At 46.9% G+C, this 24,523-nt stretch overlaps 1 protein-coding gene across 2 annotated transcripts in view; it reads right to left on the bottom strand.

Annotated features, from left to right (window-relative positions):
* dchs1b (dachsous cadherin-related 1b) overlaps positions 1–23,973 on the bottom strand; it is a 40,316-nt gene extending 16,343 nt beyond the window's left edge. Inside the window, exons 1-5 of one of the 2 annotated variants that reach the window (XM_077546298.1) lie at positions 23,638–23,973; positions 17,403–18,094; positions 17,116–17,313; positions 16,157–16,930; positions 2,180–2,368 (exon numbers count right to left, since the gene is read on the bottom strand). In XM_077546298.1, coding sequence (XP_077402424.1) covers positions 2,180–2,368; positions 16,157–16,930; positions 17,116–17,313; positions 17,403–18,094; positions 23,638–23,902 — 2,118 coding nt within the window. In that variant the 5' untranslated portion in view covers positions 23,903–23,973. Of the gene's footprint in view, positions 1–2,179; positions 2,369–16,156; positions 16,931–17,115; positions 17,314–17,402; positions 18,226–23,637 lie in introns of both variants that reach the window. The other variant, XM_077546299.1, reaches the window with a different exon arrangement.
* Between the last annotated feature and the right edge of the window lie 550 nt (positions 23,974–24,523).

The raw sequence follows: 24,523 nt of genomic DNA, 5'->3' as shown, positions 1-24,523 counted from the left end.
TTTTGCCTTCACTTCGTGCTCGCAAATCTGAGCCAAGCAATCAATTGCAGGAACGACAAAGTGACCGCGAAAGAACGGGCAAGAGCGCTTTACGCCACTTTAGGCTTCCTTTTAAAACTAGCAATAAAGTATTGAGACTTGGGCTTGGCTCAAGCGCACTTCTTCTTCTCAAATCCTACTCACGATGCGCTTTTTTAAGACCAAAGTTTTCTTATCTGCGGATTTGTTGCCGAGGAGGGAACAAATCCCGATAAGACTCGGCTGCAGACTCGAGTGCAGACGTAGCTGAGGCAGATCGACGCCGATGACTTATCTTTGATTGTTCTTGTATTAAAGGATTAATAGAATTTCTAAATGATGGTTTTAACTTAATCGTGATCATTTCAGCCCGCGATGTTCTGCGCAGCACCGGCTTGACTTCTGGAGCTGGAAAGAAAGTTGGCTAGTTATTGAGTGGTAGCTAGCTTGACAGTTAGTGGGCCATTTATTTATTTATTTCTTCATTTAGTCATGTGGTTAAGAACATATTTACATTCAGTATATTAGTTAATAACAAAAAATTAAGTAATTGCCTTTTTGTATGGTTTCAGCAAAGGGACGTCAAATTTGTTTACATTCAGCATTTGAACATTCAGGGTTGAAAATTAAGTTAATAAATATAGAGTAAACATTTTAAAGGCAAATTTTTATTATTTAGAAAAAGAAACAAAAGTGTCATATTAATTGACAATAAATGCATGAAAATACATACTTGCACTGTATGTATATATGTATACATAGTATATAGTAAAATAAGTATGTATGTATTGAACTACCAGTGAGAGTTTGCTATCAGTGGCTGATTACGATGATGGATTGTCTGACTCTTCGTTAGCCAGTCAGTCAAATATTTCAATTTTCGTTCATCAGGCGGGTGTTCATAGAGTTTGTCAGTCCGTAGGCCGGTCCAATCCGTCCCAGAGTTTGTCGTCATTCAGTGAGTTAAAGTCAGTCATGCTGTTTCATAAATCCACATTTTAAAGTACCACTGATTGTGCAGCCAAATTCATTCTCTGCATTTGAGCCATGCCGTAGAATTTTGGGGAACTCCACTAGATTTGAACATTTTAGTCCAAGAAAACATTTTATTTGTCTAATTTTGGTCAACAGAAACTGCCAACATTTTGAGTATCGATCCTTTTGTATACCTTCTGTGGCCGTGCAGCGCCAGCTGCTTACAAGGAGCCCGTCGTGTCTTAATCTGCCAAGCCGATAGGTGGCAGCACTGCGCCACCGCAGTTTAGAGGCCACTCAAATAAAGACACGAACTAGCGTGTAGCCTACTAGCCTACTTGCTAATATGGCTCGGGTTGAGGCAACCGAACGCGAACGCCGCCGCCGATGCAGCGTCAAACTGTCGGCTGGAGCGCTTCACAACAGCACCCGAAGGGACGCGCGCGCCGTTGAAAAGTTGGACTTTTGAAATCATTCAGCACGCCAGTCACAATAGTTTGTGCAGCGAATGGCTGGACATTGGAGCACCGGAACAGGAAGCTCCAGCCAGGAGGCGCTCCAGCTCGGCGTGCCCCACCCCCCCCCCCCCACCCCCCTCCAGCGTGAGGAGAAGCGCTTCGGGAAACGAAAGATGAACGACTACAGACGTGTTGAAAAAGTAAGTCCTAACCTTTAGAGATTAAATGTCATATATATAAACCTGCGAACAATTCAGTTTAAGAAAAGCCTCTCGGAAAGCATTGATTGCGTTCATTCATATCTTGGGGATTTATTATAGAAAGAAACTTGTGGGCTGCTCTTTTGCTTCTTTTTTCCCACTTTTAAATCAGGTTTGGAGAAGCTAATCGTTTGATGTTTGGTCAAAGTGGCCATAAAGTGGAGACGGCAACGTTAACGTTGGTCCGGATTGAGAGACGTTTTTGGGAAATTCTTAGCAAACGATGTCCAGTCTGTGCAATGATCTTAAATGGAAAACTTTGGTCTGATCCCCATTTTTACTGATATTATTTACGGATTTACCAAAACAGATGGCTGACATTGATAATGCATGATAATATTGTTCTCGCGATTAAAAACAAAAACATGAGTGAGTGAAATATGGCCCATCCTGGCCGGATGGTTCCTTTTTTTTTTTTTTAAATGCACGTTAAGGTTAATACTCGCCCAAAAACCGGTCGCTTCTTACCCCGTCTGTTGCGGTGACGGTCAGCTGGAACGCGTCGGGCCCTTCGTCGCGGTCCACGGCGGCGACGGTGCACAGCTGGCCGCTCTCCTTGTCGACGGCGAAGTGAGCGGACGCCGCGTCGCCCGAGCCCGAAGCCAGCGCGTACGACACCGCGCCAAAGGAACCCCGGTCGCCGTCCGTGGCCGACACCTGAGGGGACACCAGAACAAAAAAAAACACCTTGTTCATCACGAGTGACTAGGGTGGTTCTTATCAATAATGATGAGAGCAGCAAAAGTGTTGAAGGGTCCTTTATGACTGTAGATTAGTTTTCCTCTTTCTAATAGTTATGAAATCGAGTGTGCTGTGGACTTTCTTGACTTTGTAGATTATTTTAGTTCTGTTGATTTCTAATGTGCGAGGTGGCTGTTATCATGAAGAAGTGGTGAAAAAAGCAGTCACAGCACAACACGCTCAAGTGTACTTTTTTTTTACTTTGTTGATTATTGTAGTCTGTATTCTGCTGTTTTCTATTGTGCGAGATTGCGGTTATAAATAACCGGCAAGAGCAGCGATCGCAATCATTCACACGTGCATATGCGACACTGCGACATGTATTTTACTTTGTGGATTATTTCTAGCCATTCTTAGGGCTTCTATTGTCTAAGTGAGCGCGATTATGCCCTAAAATGGGCGAGGAGCACGCGAGGCAAATCGCGAGCATCTCTTTGAGCGGCGGGTCATTTTTGTCCAAATATGGTGTTGATCTGTTTGTAGCGAGGTCCGACAGCGCAGCAGAACTTTGCACCTGCGCGCGAAAAACTTTCAGACGACTTCACGGCGGAAAGAAAACCTGCTTGGAGCGCGTGGACAAAACATCTGCGCGCCACGTGAAGGCGCTAATCATAAATTTCGCAGACATGCTCCGGGCTTAACCTTTTAAGTGAGTCGAGATTTATTTGCGCGCTACATTTTATATCCACAAAATGTAAAGCGCAATAAATATAAGGCGAGCACCACAACAGGTGGAATGCGAATGAGAACAATAAAAGCAGTAGTAGCAATAGTAGTGGAAGTACGTATATTAGGCTCGCGTTTGCCCATGCTTGCCATGGCCTTTTTTTTTTTTTTGACTTTGTGGATTACTGTCATTCCATACATTAGTATAAAATGGAGATTATCATGAATAACTAGAGATGAAGACACATGAATTATGACATACATTTTACCAAGCATCTTGTGGACTTTTTTTTTTTTTAATCGGTGAATAATTGAGTGGTTCTATTTATACTGTTTGTTGACGTTGTGGTTTATTTTGATTTGTTTTGTGTAACATTGCAGTCACCATGAATAGCCCGAGTAGCAAACCCAATGATGATCACGTACACGATATTCAGTGGACATATTTTTTTTTGTGGAGTTTTTTTTGTTTTCTTTGACTGTGTGGATTATTTGGAGTGGTTTTGTGCATTCCTATGTGAGTAGGCCCTAAAAGACGGACGCCCGTCTTAGTGAGGAGTGATTGCAAAAACATTGTTGTGCTGTTTTTACTGCTTTTGCTCTTTATCCCCCCCCTCACATTCCTCCCAGTCAACCTTCTGAAGCCTCCCAATCAATTTGCTTCTCCGGCGCTGACGAGTTAAGTACAATTAAGATCTTCGGAGCGAGGCGAGGGCGGGGGCGGTGTTTGATTTTGGCAAAAAAGACAAGAGGGCCGATGACAACACGAGACCTTGGATGTGAAGCCCCCCCCCCCCCCCCCCCCGGGCCCCCCCTCCTCCTCCTCCTATTTCTTTTTCCTGCTTTTGCATCTCTCCCCCGGCCTCTCCTTTCAGCACCCCATTACAGCCACCGCTTTCATGTGGCGTTCACAGCTGGAAATTATTATTGGAATTTCAAGAGGGATGAGAGGTGAAATGGGGGGGGGGGGGCAAAGAGATTGACTTCTATATTTGGGGGGGGAAACAGCCTGCTGGCGACCTTAATGAACATAACGAGAGAAAATAGGAACAGCAACAACAACAACAAGACTTTAGCTTGGCTTGATGGATTGTAAAAAAAAAAAAAAAAAAAAAATCAAACAGTGGTTATCTCTAAAAATCTTTCCATTGTAAATAACATTCTCAACTTTCAAAACAAAGCTCCACCGTTTTTTCCCCTCGTTTTTTTTTATTTTTTTTTAATGATTGTTTAAGACCCACAGAATATATTTTTGGGGGTGCCAACATATGCACCGCAACTACCCAAAAATGTGTCGATGCTCAAAATAGAATGCAAAATATGACACAATTTCATTTGGTCATATTCTTGAAGAAATTGACAACATTTCAAAGTGCAGCCGTCGAGCACGTTGTCCGACTGAGCTGACCTTTAAGAGAAATTTCAGAACCGAAGCATGCCAAGACGTCGGCTGCATCTTGTCTAATTGAAAACTAGAATTCTACGATTAAGTGCCATAATCGGTTTCTTCTTAAATGATCTCATCCTCTTTTCTGTGAAGAAATATTTGCAAGTCCAAACATCTTTGCCATGAAGAAAGTACAAGCTCAGCCGTCCTGAGCAAGACAGACGTTTTCTCCGTTGACTCCCAAGCGCAAAGGTCAAAGTGCGGCCGTGCACGCTTTCAAAACAAAACTCCAACTCCGATGTGCAATTTACCAGCACTGTCATTACATCTTTTATTTTTACACAAGCGCGCCTCTTATTATGTGAAACGATTGCCCCACTAATGACGTAACCACATGGCACGGCCAGAGAGGGTCATATGTGCTGTTAGCATTAGCTTCTAGCCACGCATCTCGTTTTTTATTGGACCCAAGAGACTAAAAGCGATATCAAAGCAAGAAAATGTTTGGAATATTTCCCTCGGCAACACTAATGTATAAGTGCTCAGATAAAAAAAAAAAAATCGAACGCTAATGATCATCACCTCATGGTTACATGAAATAATAATGTGTAAATATTATTATTATTTTTTTTTTAAATGTCATCCTTTTTATAACGATGATGCCACATTATTATTGTTCTCTTTTTTTCCATTGAGATGAGATCACACGGTTACTTCATGAAGCATTTTGTGACCAAATATGGCCAATTAAAGACAAAAAGTTGTGAGATAATATAACGAAAGCTTCCATTTTGACCTCGACGACGACGCCGACGACGATGACGACGATCCGTTTGCTCACGTGCCTGGCGAGCCGCGATGCTCAAATCTGCCGTCGATATTTACTCGCCGCTCCTGACAAAAGAGCTAACGTGGATCGTGCAGTTGGTGGCCGAGTATCCTAAACGGATTACACGGCGCCCCTTTAACCCCTCCGCTGACCCCGGCCTGAACCTCCGGCCCGCATGTCAAACGCGGGTCGGCGGAGAAGCGGCCGTTTGTTGCACGTTAGTTAGCGGGTGGGGGGGGGGAAGAAAATTGAATGAGGGGCCTGTTAGATGAACAAGCTAATGAAAAGCATCGATTAGCCTAACGCTAATTGTTGTCCAACAATTGGGCACAACATGTCTTAATGTAGTGATTGTGATGAGCTAATAGTATTAAAAATGGACTTTGGAGCTCAGGGGTCGGCCATCTTGAATACTCAAGCGCCATTTGGACCGTCTGCCACAGAGAAAACAAAACAAAACTGTCAGCCATAATCACCTTTTGACATCCAAAGTGAGGATAACGCTGCAAATCGTGTTTTTTTTTTTCTTGTACGTATAAAAAACAAAATTAGCATTGCTAATGTTGCATTCATGACGTCACTGAGCTACGACTAAGAACGCCAAATTGTGTTCCTGTTTGTAACAAGAACATTTAAAACCCTGAAAAAAAAAGACCTTTGCTTGAAGCTTACTTTCAAATAAGTCAACATCTGCTCGAGTCGTTCGTATTTATGCAACGAAAGGCGAACTTCAACGATAGCCGGCAGCTGCAATCCAACCCATAATGCAAAAAAACTTCAAAACGTCGTCCGCTTCGATCCGTGATGTCATCATTTGAGGAACTTGCAGTCGGCTAGCAACTCACAAACACAAATGATGGTGCGTTACGGCCTCACGTCTGAATATCAAATAACGTACGTGTTATTAGTTAGCAAAGCACCCGCATGGCTGCGTCTCGCTTTACGCATTAAATCTAAATGTTTAGACGTGGAAAAAGAAGGCTTGAGCTCCACTGGAAGATTACAGAGTCCGACTTCATGTTCAATGGCGGTGAATTTATACACTTTGTGGTCACGTTTGAATCGAATTGCGTCTTTTCTCCAACGCTAACATTTGGACTGCAAGGCTTCTGTGATGCGCGACGGACCGCAGCGGGCGCTGATGTCAGATGTGAGCAGCGGCCGCCGCTTCCCGCCGCTTTTCACTGTTTTCCTTTGTGGTCGCTTGTTCTCGCAGGGGAAAGTTTTGTGTTTTTTTTTTTTCCTTTCACTTAAGAAAAATGTCAACGTGAAGCCACAATGGCCAAAACGCAGCCCGGCAACTTTGATGTCGCGCAAACGGCAGCCGGCTCGTCTTTTCAAATGTCCAAAATAAAACACTTGATGAAAAGGCATTTTTGTGTTGGTTTCTTTTCATCACAAGAATAAAAAAACGTCAGACGACACAAAGGTAAACCAGGCGCTACAATTACAATGCGAGATGCTAAGCTAGCAGTTTTCAGCTAAATGCTTCTCACAAAAAATGTGACTTCTTTGTTGTGACACACCTTTTTGTGCTTCTTTTGTGTTTTTCCAAAGTCAGAAACACGCCATGTGATGCAAACGGACAATAATCTTCCATCAGAACGCAAGACGCAAACACGTTAGCTGTTAGCGGTGCTAAAGGCCTGCTTTGTTCCCTGCAATCTGGCAAACTAGTTTGATGAGATCATTTTGCGACCGCTCACAGTTCAATTGCGTAATCGTGATACAAGTCATGTTAGAAAAGTCCTTCCTCTTCAAGCGTTGGCCTTCTATAAATTCTCGACGTAAATCCTCCGTAATTCCGAGCAAAAGGCTTCATTTCGAGCTTCAACGGTAGCCTGACGCTTCAACGCGCCGGGGAATCAAATCCTGCGGCATTCCAAGCCAACGGAGGAGCAAAAAAAAACAAAACAAAAACGGATTCCTTGCTCGCTCTACCGCTTCCTGGCCATGTTTTTATTGGACAGGACGCCACGATGCTAAAACTGGATATTCACGACATGAACTCCGCATCCAGAATGGAAGACAAGATGCAGACGAAAGTAGTCGCACGCCGACGTGAAGAGAAACGTGAAGGAAAAGTTTGATTGTTGATTTTGCTGTCAAAAGTGCAAGAGAAAGCGCAACGTTTGCTCGACGTTCACCGCATAGATTTCAAAGCTTTCACAATTTAATGACTGAACTTGAAGTTCAAAGTTCAATGTCAAATTAATGTCAGATGGATCAAACAATAAAAAAACCAATTTCAACCATTTTTTTTTCATTCAGAAGCACAACATCAAATAATTATCCGTGTTTTTAAATTTTTTTTTTTTTACCAATAGCCTTTCAAATGTTAAATTTCTAAAGTAAAAGTCAACTTAGAAACAATGAAAAAGGTCATTTTTTTCCTACCATTTTTATCCAATCATTTTTGAACTTGGTAGGCACGTCCGACTTGGATTAACAAGATCAAAAATCAATTTGACGCAAATGACGCGGTCAGACTTCAAATTAAAAGCCCGTGTGAGGACTTTCCGTATCGGTTGATGACGTAATCGTTGACTTCAAGACTTCCGTGTGTGCTGTGCAAGTCTCGTGTCCACGCGGCGTCCACCTTCCCGCCTCTTGTGACCTCTTTGACACCTGACCCCCCCCAAAGCTCTTCATTAGCATTCCTCGTAGCGGTTAGCGAGGTTAAGGTCCTCGCTCATCTCGCACGCGTTGATCTTTTTCTGGCACCGGACGGGTTTTAAATGCGCGCTTCTAAATATTCCACATCAGCTGTCTGTCGCGGCCAGCAGCGTCCGCCTCTGCCAGCGGGTTCAAACCCACGCACACGTGCGGAGGAGGAGGCCTTTTGACGGACAGATTCGGACCGTCCGCGGCTTATCGTGCCGCAGAGTCCGCGGCGGTGATGTCATCGTTTATTGTGCTTCTTGGCCCGTGACCTCATTTTTTCTTCTTCTCCTGCCGGAGTGTCGCCCGATCGCGTTAAAATAAACAATAGACGCTCTGCGTAGATAAAAGCCACTGGAGACGTGTTCTAGATAGCAGCCATTTGCATTCTTCTTTCGCAACGGCTGAGATTGGCCTGTTTAGGGAGGAAGTCGGCCATTTTGGGTCAAAGCGGCCATTTTAGGCTGATTTGAGCCATTTCCAACAGGTTCTTCAAAAACAAACATCCGAAAGATTGCGTCCATTTGCTACTAAATGTGAACTTTGTACACGATACAGATGAGCAGCGCCACGTCGAGTTCCCGTCATAACCCGAAGCCTTCAAAAGTAATTCAGCCCCAAAAGCAGAATCGTGATCTTCTTGGCATTTGCTGCGATGGGTTTGTCTGTCATGAGCAGAGACACGAAAGCGTCTCATGAAGCTGTGCCTAAAAAGACACAAGATGTCTGCCATTTTGCTGACCTGCACATTTCACTCAGGTTCCTTTTAGTGTGTGACTGGAATGAGAATTTTGGGACTGATGCTGATATTGGGGCTTAAAAAAAAAACGATCCATTAGCAGATATTTGAGTTTGTTTTCAAATGTAGAGCGTAAAACTAAAAGTTGTCCAAAAAATCGGTTAGCCCGCTCCGCCCATGTTTCCGGAAAGTATAAGGAGCGAAAGCGGAGGTTGCCAGGTTCAGACTGGACTCTGGAGGAGGAGGATTAGAGGTGGCGGGGGGAGTCACGGGTCCAAGTGGACCTCCGGCGTCGTTCGGCGCTGACTGGGTCGTGCACAGCAGCCGGTGGGACGCGATGAGGTCGGCCGCGTCACATGGCGGGGAAGCGAGTGGGAGGGGCTGAGGGGTTGGCGACAGGGGGGGTCAGACCAAAGCGGACTGAGTGGCGGACAGAAGATTATGAGTGTGATCAAAGCCGCCTTTGAGTGCCGCGAGGTCGACGAAGCGCGACGACGATTATGCCGGGCCAAACCTATTTAACTCTTTTCTGACTTCAATTTGGGCTTGCAACAGAAAGCAAAATCGTCATCATCATAACCAAGTTATTATTATTATAATGACTAAGCTACAACTGCTAACTACAAAAAATGGCGAGTCGGGGCAGTCGTAAATGAAAAGGTGCTAGCATGTGGCTAAGGCTAACGGCGCATGTGCGTGTGAAGGCAACGACAGCAGCAGCGGTTTGGACGGGTCGCCGTAAACGTGTCAAGCGCTCGGATCCCCGAAGGCCTCGTGAAAGGAACCGCCCGCCCGCCCGCCACGCTCGGCCTACAATGGCCGCCTTGTGCCACTCAACTTTTGGGGTATTTCCCCTTTGAACCCGCGTTTTCTTTTTCTACGTCCTCATTTCCTCCACCGGCCTATTTCTGCTCCTTTAATACCTTAAAACTCCATTTTCTTGGCATGTTTTCCACTTGGGTTGTCTGGTTTTGATGGGGGGGGGCGTGCTGGAATATTTTTTTTAAGAATGTGCTTCCTTCCACGCTACCGTCTCGCTTATAAAAAACGAAAGCTGTGACAACCCTCCTGCTTGGGAGAGGCTGTCCGCACGAAGGGTCGGGCCTGAAAATACCTCACGCAATACTTGCTTCGAAGACGTTCTGTATTTCTTTTGTTTTTTTTTATCTGATGTTAAGGGTGAGAATTTTCCCAGCCGTGCATGTTTGACTCCATCCTTGACCGTTCGCTGGACTTCCAGCCCGACATTGTGCCGTCAGACGCTATTCCAAGCCAAGACGGGAAGCGCAGCGTAGCGCAGGAAGCCGTCAGCCTCGCCGCTATTGTCAAGACGGAGAAAGCGGACGTTCTGCCGGAGACGATACACGACGGGGGGGGAAGCGGACGTCTGAGGCCGCCATCGTGGCGCAAAGTTCAAACAAACATAGCAAACAATCCGAGGGCAGATAACGTAGCTGCTAGCGTTAGCGCTTAGCGACACGTTTACAGCCGCTTTCCACAAACGCGCGGCGGCCGCCATCTGCCGCGCGCTAACGGCAGCTTGTGTTTCACACGCCGATTTTTATAGGCTCATAAACAAGCGCGACGACGAAGGCCGAATTCCATCAAAGCATGTAACGGGCGCTTGACGTCCTTTTTTTTTTTTCCTCAGCGTGGAGGATTTAAAAAAGGATCTTGACCAGACGCAACCTGATCTAACGAGATAAGACCAGACGTGACTCCACGTGAGCAGATGTGGGGACGCAAATTGAAAAGCGGGTCCCAGCAATTTGATTCTTAGCAAGTGTTTGTTTGCTTGCCTGATGATTTTATTTGTTGAGCTGCAAATGATGACGTCCATTTTGGTTAGCATTGGTGGCTGATTTTTGTTTACTTTCAAACTTTTCCTTGCTCCGTCTCGTTGACAAACAACATGTAGACTACGTACATTTATTGCTGGGTTGTGTGTGAAAAACAGGTCCTGTGATGGAGCAACTTTGCAGGTTGTCCGCATGAAACTGCACATCCTCTCAATTGCACAGCGAAAGCAGGCAGACTATTTGTGCCTTTCCGTAATCCTTGGCTCCTCCCCCCTAATAAAGCGGCTAATGACTCAGCGTCCAGGCGCTCCCCGAAGTCAACGAACCCAAAGGCGTACGCCAGATGGAGATTTTCTCTGTCACGCTCCTCAGATCAGCGCCGATGATTTGCCGCTGCCCGCTTCCTGTTGCGCCAGCCAACAGCAACACACGATGGCCTAATACGGCACATTTGGTAGGCGGCGTGTTTAAGACGGAGAGTTTAACGTTTCATTTTGTTTGAAGTTGTCATGGAGACCGAGCGTGCACCTGCGGTCCGGCCGCCCGTTGGATGGAACGACTCCTCTTAAAGCAATAAGTGGATTATTTCATGTCAGTCAAGATAAATGACTCCTTGACCTTTGAACTGGAGTGGTCTGATGAGAGCGAGGCCGCGGTGTGACGAATAACGCAATGACGGCGGCGGGAACGTGCATTCACTTCTGCTCCACCGTGAAACTACTCAGACGATGTACTTAAGCATATGTTCAGATATTGTAAACAAACAAAAACAATTTGCTAAACGTAGCCTTCTGTACATTCACTGTCAGTTATTTTCACTGAAAACTCCCGCCGGTTTTACTGGACTTTAACTGATTTTGCAAGCCCCCCCCCCTGAATATTCTCTCCTGTTGCTATAAAAACATATGAACCTAGCAAAAGAAAGATTAGAGTAAAGTATATTTCTGTCTGTTTCCATTTTGCAGCCATTAGCATTAGAATATAGCTAAGTTTCATCATTATTCACAAATGAGCTTTTTTTGCAACATAGCCCTGGTTGATTTCTTATACTCTGCTGCCACCTGCTGGCCGTTTTTGTAATAACTACCATTGCTTTAAACGACCTCTTCAGGTCAGAGGCTGCATAAAAGCCCTTTTGTATGCGCTAGCGTTTATAACAAAGAACGTATAAGTACGTTTTTGGGAGTGACGGACAAAGTATTAAAAAAAAAAAACGCCTTGACGTCACGAGCAGAGATTCACCACCTTATCTGAATCCGTCCATTGTTTTGGTGCGTTGGTTTGACTTTCATGCTATCAAAACAAAAGTGATGTTAACGCTGTCAAGTGACACAAAAAAAAAAAAAAGAGGCTAAATTAGCTCATGCTAACAACTTGGAAATCATAATGTAATAAGGCCTTGAATGGGGAATATCTTGCTCCATGAGTGTCGTTCCACTACGGAGGTTAAAAAAGGAGTAGAAAGTGCACGTGTGTACTTTGTGCACACGCACGCTAGTGATTGTTAGCAGATGACGCGGAGGAGGCGGGAGGAGGCGGGAAGAGGCGGGAGGAGGCGGGACACGTGCTCGCCCATCTCGCCACCTTTTTACGCTTTGAGAGACAAAAGATTGCGCCGACTTTTACCTCATTCTTTGTGTGTGCGCGTGCGTGCGTGCGTGCGAGAGAGAGAGAGAGAGAGAGAGAGAGAGAGAGAGAGAGAGAGAGGTTTAAGTGGGGGTGGAAAGAGACTCGTGCCTAACACACCCAAGTCCTTCCCCCATTCAGCTGATATAGCAGCTGTTGTGTGTGTGTGCGTGTGTGTGTGCGTGTGTGTGTGTGTGTGTGTGTGTGTGTGTGTGTGTGTGTGCGCACGCACGTGTGCCCCATTCAAGCGCTGTTTAATGTGATCATTTAGGAAACAAAAGGCTCCATTTAAAGCTGCTCATATATTTCATGTTGGGTAAAATATATATATATTCATAAAATATCAATAAAAGTAACACATTAAATCACCAAGTTAGGATGAATTAGAGAACTAGAATGTGATTCATTGGAGTATAAAATCTCCACCAAGACTGCTAAAGAAGTCCAACTCAAAGATGTTGTCGATGCTCGTGTTCCACTCCAGTCCTGAAGGGGGCAGTAATGATGCACATGGTAACATGAACTGACAGTCGTTGATTTTTTATAGACATAAGAAGCAGGATGGAAGACCGTTTAACGTTCAGTCGTCTTCAGCAAATCTGAGGCTGAGCTTCAAAAAACTTCCTGTTTTCATTTTTCTTCTTTCCATATTTGCAAAATAGTTTGCGCCCAAAAAAACGAATGGAGTCAAAACAAAAGAGAGTAAAAGTGTGAAATAGCAGGGAGGTGCTTTCTGTAAGCAATCTTTTTGTCGCGGCAATATATTTGCAACGAGCGGTTAAAAATAGGGCCTGCGACTCAAGGACCAACGTTCGATTCCAGTCTGCCAAAATGCTTCCACTGCTTCAACGAGGCACTGATGGTGGGTGAGCTCATTTCAAATTATTTGGGGGGGGGAAAAAAATCAATTATGCTGTCCATCGTGTCTTATCACAAAATACACACAGCCCCCCCCCCCCCCCCGCGTTTTACCCCCCATCAGGACAGTCTCTCCCTTTTCCCCTCCCTGTAGTCCTTCGAGGCCTGTTGCCACGGTTACGGCTGAATGATGACTCCGACCTATTGAGAGACTTCGCACCCCAACCTTTGCGCGCACGCACGTACGCAGACGTTATCTGTATGACATCAGAGCAGGCGTCCTTCACATGAGCTACAGGGTGACAAACGTTCGAACCCCCTACACACGCGCGCACACGCACACACACGAGCGTGAGAGCGTGAGGTGGTGATGAAGTGGCCCCTCCCCCTCCTCCTTCGCCCCTCTTCTCTCACATCCATCATCACCATGGCGACCGTCATCCTTTTGTGTTGCGTTCGCTGACACGTCTCTCGTTTTTTTAGGGAATCGGGATTGAGGGAATTCCTGCGTGCGTGTGCGCAACGCCATCGATAATTCCTACCGACACATTTTTTTTCCCCGGATAACGTTCGTAACGACTGTTGGCGAAACGTTTAAACGGAGACCAACGGACACTTTATTAGGGACACCCCGCCGTTGCAAATGAATACGAGAGCTATGCAATAATTAAGGTGATCGAGTGAAGGTTGGCGAAGGTTTAGGGTTTCAAATTGATGTTTTATGCCCAGATGAGGCTTTCAAACAAGATTTTGGCTGGCAGCGTCAACATACGGTTTTGAAAGCATTCTTCGGATTTGGCTTTCAAGGCACGGCTGAGGATTCGAGTCAAGGTCATAAATTCAAAATCGCATCTCAAGCCAATTTCAAACACGAGTTGTGCTATTATAGGAATGTTTGGGTTTCAAATGAGGCTTTGAAAGGGATTTTACGGTTAACTTTAGGCATTCAATGATTCAATCTTGCCTTTGACAACATGGCCACGACATTTAAAAAAAAAAAAAAATAGGTATATTTTTTTCTAATGCGGAAGTAAAACACCACTTTGGTGATGTTGGCGAGGAATTAGCATTTGAACGCGGATCAAAGCTCCAAAAAGTGGACTTTTCTCGTTGCCGTCCCTTTAAGAATCCAAATCCGGGTTTGGACGAAGGCGGGCTTCCAGTTCGGCCTCTTTTGTCGGAAAACGGAGGTCGGCTCCAAACGTCCCCTTCCAAAAGTTGCGGTGACTTTTGACTTGGCTGACGTCGCCGCAACTTTACAAGACCAGCGAGAGTGCGAGAGACCGTCCAACCTTTTTTCTTTTCTTGCTGCCATATTTGTGACCTCACGATCGGGACCGGGTTTGTGTGCTTTGGCATCCCGGGCGGGACAATCACGACGCGCGGCATATTCGGGAGGCGGGAAGGAAGATGTCACGTGACTCAACCAGACAATTATTCGGGAAAACAAAAAAAGAGAAAAAAAAATGTGACTGACAAGAAAAAGGTCCAAATGTCACGAGAATAAAAAATCTTTTTGGAGTGGAAAGAAAACATCTTTCAAATCTTAAGAGAAAAGTTTTTGTTTTTTAAGTTAAAAAAAAAAGTATTCTAGCATTGCTGTCTTGTGTTGTATTGTTTTGCAAGTGTTATCGAAAGTGTTATCGAAAGTGCGCGCCCCCCCCCCCCCCCCCCCCCCGAGCAGCCTGATTGTAATTGCGTGAGCTTTCAAGGCGTCGGCAGCTGTGAGGCAATTCTGTGGTGAAACCCGATCGGGATTCCCGTCACATCCAAAGAGCAGCTGTTGCTCGCTCGGCCTCTCAAACAGTCAAATCAAATTCAGAATTATTATCTTCTGCTTGCACTTTTTTTCTGAGCATTTTTTTTCAGGCAAGAATTAGTTTTCACGATTTTGTGAGTACCGATACCAGGTATCGGTATCGGAGTGAATGCTTGACTCCTTCCTGACTGACCGACCGGCAAGTAGACGTTTTCAAAGCCATCCTGAAGGAAAAAAAGCGTGTGGTTTGCTGGCAAAACGTGGCTGCCGGCAGAAGACGCTCGGCGGCCACCGCGGCGTCCGCTTCGGCTCCGCGCGCTTCGCTTTTAGCGCAACGAGGAAACGCTCTTAAGCAGCAAAATTGCTCCTTGCTCGCCATTCTCACGACCTTCTCAGGATGTCACAAGCTTACACGCACACACATTGCTTGGCCCGCCTGGGAATCACTTGAAGGAAACCGAAAGGTGGCGGCGCCGAGCTCGGCTGCTGGTGCGGATTTGGCGAGAGAAAAATGGCCGCTTCCTTCCTTTCTTTCTGTCAACAGCAGCAACACTGGCAAGACTTTTCAGTGACTTTACAGCTAATGAGTCCCTCCACATCGGGGGGGTGTGTGTGTGTGGGGGGGGGGGGTTCAGGGGGGTCAACTGGATTCGTTGGCTGGCAATAAAAAAAGAAAAAAAAAGCGCACTAAAGGCTGACTGAGCTCTTGCCAGAGCACCTGCAGGGAAGCCCAGCGGACGCGCACTCAAAGTCAGTCAAAGATTTCAAGAAAACGAAATACATTTTAGAGGCAAAATATCTTTTTTCAGAGGACAAAAGATTAAAAAAAAAAAAAGACAGAGAGAAAAAATCCCCCAAAACGTTTTGAACCTTAACCCGAAGAGTAAGAAGAAAGTCTTTTATTCATACACTAATAATATTTCATTATTATTATTTTTCAAGATTTTTTGAAACGGGTGATCGGACATTTTCTATCAAATCAAAATTCCAGAAAAAAAAAACATCTCAAACAAAAAGAAAACACAGGAACTTAAAAGAAAAGTCATTTTAGAGTCCAGATTTGACTTTGGTGTTGCAATTGGTAGTAAAGGTCCAATTTAGTCAGCGCTACTAACAATCCAAAAACCCAAGACTCGAATCACCCAAATCGGAATTTCTACCAGTCCGAGCTACCAAACAAGCACCCGGAAATCAACAAATCCCGTTTGCTACCGACTAATTCTTATGTGGGGTTTGAAAAATCGAAAACGATTTCAAACCAGTTCTACGTCATCACAAGCAGGATCACCAGAACTAGAAACCAGGAGCACGACCTTTGAGCACGACCTTTGAGCACGACCTTTGAGCGCGTGCGAGAGAGCCGGATCACGGAAGCCTTACCTGGAGGAAGCAAGTCCCGGCTTGGCTGTTCTCCTCGATGCTGGCGTTGTAGAAGCTCCTGGAGAAAACGGGCGCGTTGTCATTGGCGTCCTGCAGAACCACGTCCACGCGAGCCGTGGACGAGAGCGGCGGTCGGCCGCCGTCCGTCGCCACCACCGTCACGCTGGGCGACGGCTCCGACTCGAAATCCAGGGCGGTGGCCGTGGTGATGATCCCCGTCACCGGGTCCACCCAAAACCAGTCCGAGTGGGAGTTCTTGAGCTTCAGGAGACTGTAGCGGATTTCTCCGTTGGGACCCTGGTCCTTGTCCCGGGCGGTGACTTGAAGGACAAAAGATCCCGGGTAGACCACCTCGGGGATGGTCTGTCTGTAGGCCCGCTGGTCAAACAGAGGCGGGTTGTCGTTGACATCCGTCACGCGGATGGTGAACGAGGACTCGGCCCTGAGCGGGGGCGTACCCGAATCGGTCGCCATCACCCGCAGGTCGTAGGAGTCGCGCTCCTCTCGGTCCAGAACCTGGTCCACGTAGATCAGGTAGATAATACTGTCCTTGGTGGTGAGCGCAAACTTGCCGTCGCCGCCCTCCAACGATACGTTGACGTTGGCGTACTCGCCGTAGTCCGGGTCGGTGACAGAGATGCGGGCCACATACTGACCCGGCTGGGCGCCCTCCGAGATTCTCGGGGAGCCGTCCTCGCTTAGGAAGATGATGGTCATGGTGGGCTGGTTGTCATTGTAGTCGCGCACATGGATGGTCACAAAAGCGTTGGTCACCTGGGAAAGAACCGTAAGCAACATTTACTAGAATATCTTCAGGAAAAAAACCTGAACTCTTGGAGTCTGGCTTGCAGGGTTCCAATTTTGTTTGCCATTGTTTGCCCCAACCGGCCACCACGCTAATGTTTGTCTCTACTGCAGGTGTCTCGCGACCGGTTTGTAGACTGAAACTGGTGTTTTACCTCGGGGTGGCTGGCGTTGTCCCTGGCCTGGACCACCAGCTCGTGCACTCTCTTGAGCTCGTAGTCCAGCGGTCTGTTGAGCGTGATGACTCCAGACTTGAGGTCTATGACGAAGTAGCGCTCAGGATCGCTTTGCCGCCGGTTGATCTCGTAGAGGACCAGTCCGTTGTCCCCCTCATCCTGGTCTGCGGCGAAGACCTGCAAAAAAAAAAAAACAACTCTCATAAATCAAACAACTGAACCAGAGGTGACTTGAGTCTGACCCATTTTTACACAAGTTAACTGACCTGTAGGATGCTGCTTCCTTGAGGGAGACTCTCTGAAATGATGGCGTGGTATCGGCTCTGGTTGAAGACCGGCGCATGGTCGTTGACGTCTGTCACAGCTACCTCCAGAGTCATGGAGCCCGCCCTCTTGGGCGAGCCCCCGTCAAAGGCCTCTAGGACCAGGGTGTAGGTTGAACGTTTCTCCCGGTCCAGGAGTCCGCTGACAACCAGGTCCAGATACAGCGCCTTATTAGCCGCCCTCTTGGTCTCCAAACGGAACACCTGACCTACGTTTCCCTCCCGGATCGAATACCCTTGCGTAGTGAACTGGTCCTTGTCAGCGTCGCCGGCCGGATCCAGGGAGAACCGAGTCCCCACGGCGGTGTGCTCGGGGATCTTGAGATGAGCTTTGCTTTTGGGGAACTGCGGCGCGTGGTCGTTGATGTCGTTGAGGGTGATGGCCACCTGGACGGTCACGCCGGTCATGGTGACGGCGATGAAACTGTAGTGGTCTCTCTGCTCGCGGTCCAGGCGGCGGGCCGTGGTGATGATCCCGGTGGTCTCGTCAATGTTTAAGTCGCTGCCCACGCCCGTCCCCTCGTGGTCCGAGATGAAGTAGAGGCTAGCGGACTCGCCGGGCGGCAAGCCGGCGCTGATGTCCCCGACGATGGTGCCCGCCGGCTGCTCCTCGTCCAGCTGCAGCTCCAGCGCCCCTAAGACGGCGGCGGGGGACCGCAGCAGGACAAGTAAGCAGATGAGCGGTCGCCAAAGAAGAGAGCGGAAAGACGGGCCGCGGGGCCGCCGTCGCGACCCTTCGCTTCTCAAAGACATGACTCAGCTACACCTGGACACAAAGACGAATCAGAAACGTCAACAACCCATTTGGCTGTGATGCACCTGCTGATGAACTCTTGACTGGTAGCCATTTTGACTGAAGCAACCCCCTTCGCTCCTGGCTGTTTGACTGGATTTTGACTTGCTTTTGCACGGCCCACACAATATTGTGTTCTATTGCTATCAAAACATGGAAGCTACCAAAAGAAAGATTCGAGTCTCTTCTTTTATCAGGAAAAAAAGGACATTTGTATTTGTTTCCATTTTGCAGCAATTAGCATTAGAATGTAGCGAAGTTTCATCATTATTCACAAATCTATTGAAAACACTGGCAAAAAGGGCTTGTTGCCACGTGGCCCTGGTGGATCTCTTTTGCTCTGCTGCCACCTGCTGGCCGTTTTTTTAATAACTGCCACTGCTTTAAGCCACCTCTTCATGTAAGAAGCTGCATCAAAGCAATACATTTTGGCAATGAAGGACAAATGATTAAAAACCGTTGGCGACCAGTCCATAGCCGGTCTATAGGATTCCAGTGATCGGCTCTGAACTGGACTCGACTTTTAACAGAATGCGAAATTGAAACACGGGCTCAGAAGTGAAATATTTCTCTTTCAAGTTGACGATTTACGAAGACGGGATATTTGTCGGGTGATCAAAGAGCGTCCGTAGGGAGACGACGGGGCACGCGTAGCCTCCGTCCTCACGCTACAGCGCTACATAAATAGAAAGGCTTGACAGACGGACACATGCTGTCACGCTACACGCGGTCACGGGTCGGCGGCAATCGGCGGGAAATCCTTCCAATCAAAACATCCCGCCATGACGGAAACCCCCCCGAGCTAGCGTTAGCCGACAGTCGGCCAAAGGTGTCGAGCAACAGCTCCCGCGGCGCAAATAAAATGTGGATGCTGAACGGCAGGAATGTCCTGCACATCTGCCGCGCAGTCTAACGAGCTAACAGCTAGCTCAGGGTTAGCATCCCAATATAAAAATAAAAAAAGATTGACGAAACTGACTTTTCAGTCTTTTGTAACTTTAGAAAGACACCTCAAGGTTTTGACAATGCTGTTAAAAATATGAACAACACACGAAAAATGACAATATGAAGAACTTCTTGGGTGTTATTTTCGATATCCTCAACGTTTTTGGGCTAATGTTTGGAAAGCCAATGTCACAAAAACAATTCAATGTTGGAATCATGCGGTGACATGTTTGGTAGGGCTGAGAATCTTTGACTGTCTCACAGTTCGATTCGGTTCCAATTTGTTGGTCTGCGATTCGATTCAGAATCGAATTTCGATTCAGAACCGAATTTCGATTCAACATAATATGATTGACTATGATTTCGGCTTCAATTTATAAATGTGTAAAAACATCGTTATGATCTACTCCAGTCTGACTTGCTAATGCTAACAAGTGCGCTACTCGCGGTGGCAAATCCAGGTCCAGAAAGTTAAAACCCTGCCACGGTTTGGCTTTAGCCCCAGGTGCTAGCTAGCTAGCTAGCTCCCATGGTGCTCGTTTACCTGCTACGCAGCGATTTAGCTAGCTAGCATGAGGGGCTAAAGCCAAGCACTACATCACATTGTAATCACTTATAATAATGAATAAATACTTTTAGAATACAACATGTTAGTGGGAGGCTTGAATTTGTCAGTATTGTTATTTGCAGTATCATTGACTTCCTTCACTCTATATTTGAACCTCCAACCGCACAAGAAGAACTCAACGTTGGAATCATGTGGCAGGACGTTTTTTGTTTTCCCAAACAAAAAGAAATACTTGTTGGCTGATTTTTGCAGAATCCCTTTCTTTGACTTGCTCTCTCACTTTTCTTATTGAGCTCAAATTTTTTTTTTGACATAAAACTTGAGATATATTGCGAGCAAATAGAAAGGGTGATTTACTAGGCAACACCAGCGCTGGACTTCCCTCTGACCGTGACCACATGTGCTAGATTTAGCAGCCCCCTGAGGAGGCCCCATTAATAATCGGTCTATGGGCCCCCCGGGACGCGGCGGGGGGCCCGGGGACGGCGGCCCGGGAACGACGGCCCGGGGACGGCGGCCCCTCCGTTCCGCTCGCCACATCTGGAGGCCGCCGACACGACTCGACTTTTTTCCGCTTGCCTGAAGCCTCCGAGTGGCGCATTGTTCGGAATGTTGCCATTGTTGTTTTTGTTCTTCGTACGTTGACAGCCGAGAAGCAGCCTGATGAATTTTCATTTTCATTTTTTCCACTTGTTTGGTTTGGCCGAAAGGAAGCGCGGCTGCTTCTGCAGAAAGCATTAGCGCGACCGGTCGACCGACCGGTCGACCGACCGGTCGGCGATGGACGATGACAGACAAGAAGGGATTCGACAGCGTGCCGGCAGAAAAAAAAAAAGTAACAATCACTCACATCTTAATGAGCATTTGAGAGGTTTGACATGGATGCAATTCACTCGAGTCACCTTCTGTCAGCCACGCATGCATCGGTATCGGCGACCGGTATCGGCAGCCTCTTCAAGTACTCGATACCCCCAAATAAAGCTGGCATCAGGCCAATATCAGTACTCGGCCATCCCTGGTGACCGACGGAACAAAGACGTCGTCCCGCCTGTCATCTTGCGTGTCTTTGAAAATGGTCGCTGCCATCTTGCCGCTCGCCGTCTGGAAATCGTGTTACTGCGTCCACTCCTGGCCCGCCTCCTTTTTATTGGACGGATGGCGGCCGCAAGTTGAGCCTTCATGAAAAAGGCATGAGGCGACATGCGAGCCGAGAGCGCTCATCGCTTGTTTTTCTACTTACGTACGTGCTGCAGTCATGTCGCAATTTATTTGGGATGTTTCTAGCTTGTAAAAGTCTACATTTGAACTCGGGTGGTCAAAAATTGTGCCTTCATTTTCAATTCATTTAAAGTTCCTTTAAGGACACTCTTTTCTTTTCTTTTCTTTTCTTTACGCGCAATTAATGATCTTCTCTCGTACTGGCGGGATTCAAGTTGCAGCAGAAACGTCGGCGTCAAAAATGTCGCAATCATGCAAATATTTGTGGAGACGGGTTCAAGTTGTAGTTTACAATTTTAAAGAAGTTACTTCGTGTTCAAGGTGAGATAGCTCTTAATATGAAAAGAAAAATGAGATCTCAACAATGTCTTAAAAATGCTATGATGCCATCTAGTGGCAGAAAAATGACTGCAACGCAAATCTGTATCACTCTTGTTTTGTTTTTTTACAGTACAGTACATCTTTTTAATTTGAACTCAATTTTATGAATTATTACGAAATTGCCGTATTTATTAATGACTAAAAGATGCAGCCATATTTCTATTAGTTGAACATTGATTTGATTGTAGATTTTATTGTACATTTAGAACAGAATTTGCCTTTAATCATGAATTAACAATTAAAGTCATGCGATTAATCATGATTAACGTATTTGTATCATTTATAAAAGTATTTCTCTATATTTTCAATCAATTTGTAGCACTTCTTTTAATGTTGAAACTTAATGTCCCTCAGAGACACATTTCTGCTTTTCTCCGCCGGCGCGACAAACGGCGACTCCGTTGAGTCCGTTGTCGACCGCGGCGACGAGCGGCAGCTGCCATGGCAACGGTACAACCCCCCCCTCCCCTCCCTCAGGGGCGACGCTAATCAAATGCGCCGCCCCTGAGGGAATTCTCATCGATTGGCCGCCAAAGGCGAGGCCAGACGACCCGGACGAGAATCCTCAACGGCGTACGAGGCAAATTGCCGGCCGTTGTTGACAAAGATGGACGATATTGTGCGTGTGTGCGTGCGTGCGTGCGTGCGTGCGTGCGTGCGCGCGTGTGCACATGCGCTGAGTCACTTTTCCGACTTTTGTCCAAGGAGGATTTCCCAGGCCCAAGAAAGACAATGACGGAAAAAACACAAACCAGGACACAATGCGAGCGATGTCGTAAGAATGCGAGCGTCGAACGTGCTGACTTGCGGTCTTGGTTTGGACTTCAAGACCCTGGAAAGAGAATTTGGAAATGACTTTTTCCAAATATGTGAAAGAACGCAGCCTAATTGCTGAAAACATTTGCAAAAGGCTGGCAACTTTTCCGGCATTTCAGCAGGATTCTCAATTTGACTAAAAGAAATCATCACCAAATGTTTAAAATGTGATTTTATCGTTTGACTCTTTGCAGTCCCAGCAAAAGCAAACACAATCAAAGCGATTGCGCCAGAAATAAAACCAACGGAGGGCTTACACACGCACACACACAAAGACGAGGCTGTGCACAAACAGCTCATGTTGACTTTTCCTGATAAGCGCCGCACGCACCAACACTCGCGCGCCGTCTTTAAATCAGTTGCTCATCATTATTAAAAGCGGCTAAAGCTGTCAAGGAGCGTTTTGTGCAGCAGGTGGCGCCGCACAAATCAAATTTCAGCGACAACGGGGACGCCGGCGGCGATGAAAGAGCCGCTGTAGGCCACAGCTCACATCCAGACGCTCACACGCAGACGAACCAGCCAATCAGATTCCCGCCCTGGCGTCACTCGCTGAGCCACGCCCCTCAAAGGCGCACATCGGATCGATGGCATTTGAATTCCTTTTCATCAGGACACACGAAGAAACTGTGGCCCCTCGCACGTGTGCAAAGGAAGGTGCGTAAAAGGTGTGCTGGGGTGCGAGCGCTGTGGAAGATTTTTTTTTTTTTTACTTCACACATAACAAACATCCTCACACTTTTCTTCACAAAGTGTCCAGATTTTGTAGGTGTCCCAATACTTTTGGCCACATCATGCCATTGTTTGTCACTTCCTGGAAAGTTCCAGATACTTTCGTCTCCATACTTTCCCACGGTGTCCCAATACTTTTACTCATCTCACTTTTTTTTCCCCACTTGTTGTGGTCGTGTACTATGACGTGTGTCCATCTACTTTTTTCCACTTCCCGGCGCCGTCTCAATACTTTTGTTATGATTGCTTCCCACTTCCTTCAATTTGCCTGCTTACTTTTCCCACTTAGGTGTCCCGATACTTTTGTTCATCTGGTCCATGCTTTGCATTCATTCCTGTAGTCGTTCCAATACTTTTGGACATGTCTTTTTATTTCCCATTTCTTCTTGGAGTCGCAATATTTGTGTCCGTCATTTGTCCTTAAAGAGCATTTATCAGTTGGTCAAAAGGAAGTCCAATATCAAAGTATTTTTCGGACTTGTAACCCATTGGACCTTTTCCAGGTCCTGCGTAAAAGCCAAGGGCAACCAAAACGGAACCTTTTTATTGGCATCACCCCATTGCCGTGACGCCCCCCCCCCCCCCCAAAAAAAAATTCACATTAGCACGCAGCCTCTGGTCTGCTGCCGGCACATGCAAAGTGTGCATTGTGCTAACCTGGCACATCATTTGAGCGCGTGTGGACGTGCGTGTGCATGCATGTCGTGCGCGCGCGTGTTACTTACATTGATTGTAGTGACGTGCACGCGCGCGCCTCCGGCTGGGTGTCCCCGATCCCGACGTCAAGCCGATCGCGATGCAGGAAAAGAACGCATTCACAAAATCCACATGGGGGGAGAAAATAGGCCAATTCCGTAAGAGTCGTCGCTGCCCGTGCGTGTGCGTGTGTGCGCGCGCGCGCGTGCCAGGTGAGAGCGCGCGCGTCCGCTTCCTCTCGCCAAATGTGTTGGCTTTTTGTTCCTTGAATGGCTCTTGTTGCCGTTCCAGCATCCGCACCGGAGCCGAGTGAGGCACGCCGAGCGACTGCTGGGCTGGCTGGAACCCGCTCCCACTAGTCCGCCTCCTCCTCCAGCAGCAGCAGGCCCACGCCCCTCCCTCCCTCCCTCCCTCTCCTCCTCACCCCCACTTTTGCATGTGGGTTGCCGGCACAAATGTGGGGGGGAGGAGAGAGAGGGAAGGAAGGAAAAAAGGGAGGTAGGGAGCTTGTACGGACTTTGGTGCCCCCCCCCCCCCCCCGCGTCTCCCCGCGGTGGAAGTGAAACGCGCACGAGACAAAAGGATGCTGAATGAGCAGCAGGCGATGCAGCGAGACAACGTCACCATTTCGCGAAGGTTGCAAAGCATGCAGTCGACACCCTAAAAACGCCAAATGAACCCCCCCAAAAAAGGTTGCCCAAAATCTAGCTGGTATTTGTGTCGGACAGAACCTTTGGTACCCGCTCGGCCACGTTTTTCAATTAGATTCATTTTGTAATGTTTCTGTATTTTTTGTAATCTTATTTCCATCTATTTAAATGTTTTTTTTTTATTTATTTCCCATTTAATTTCCCTCTAAATATTTTTAAATTTCTCCTAGTATATTGTTAACAATATTTTTTGACATTTTCTCCT

This window comes from Vanacampus margaritifer, chromosome 16, assembly GCF_051991255.1.
Source record: "Vanacampus margaritifer isolate UIUO_Vmar chromosome 16, RoL_Vmar_1.0, whole genome shotgun sequence".
Taxonomy (NCBI): Eukaryota; Metazoa; Chordata; class Actinopteri; order Syngnathiformes; family Syngnathidae; genus Vanacampus; species Vanacampus margaritifer.
Note: the sequence above shows the minus strand (reverse complement) of the source record. Positions and strands in the feature narration are given on the sequence as shown.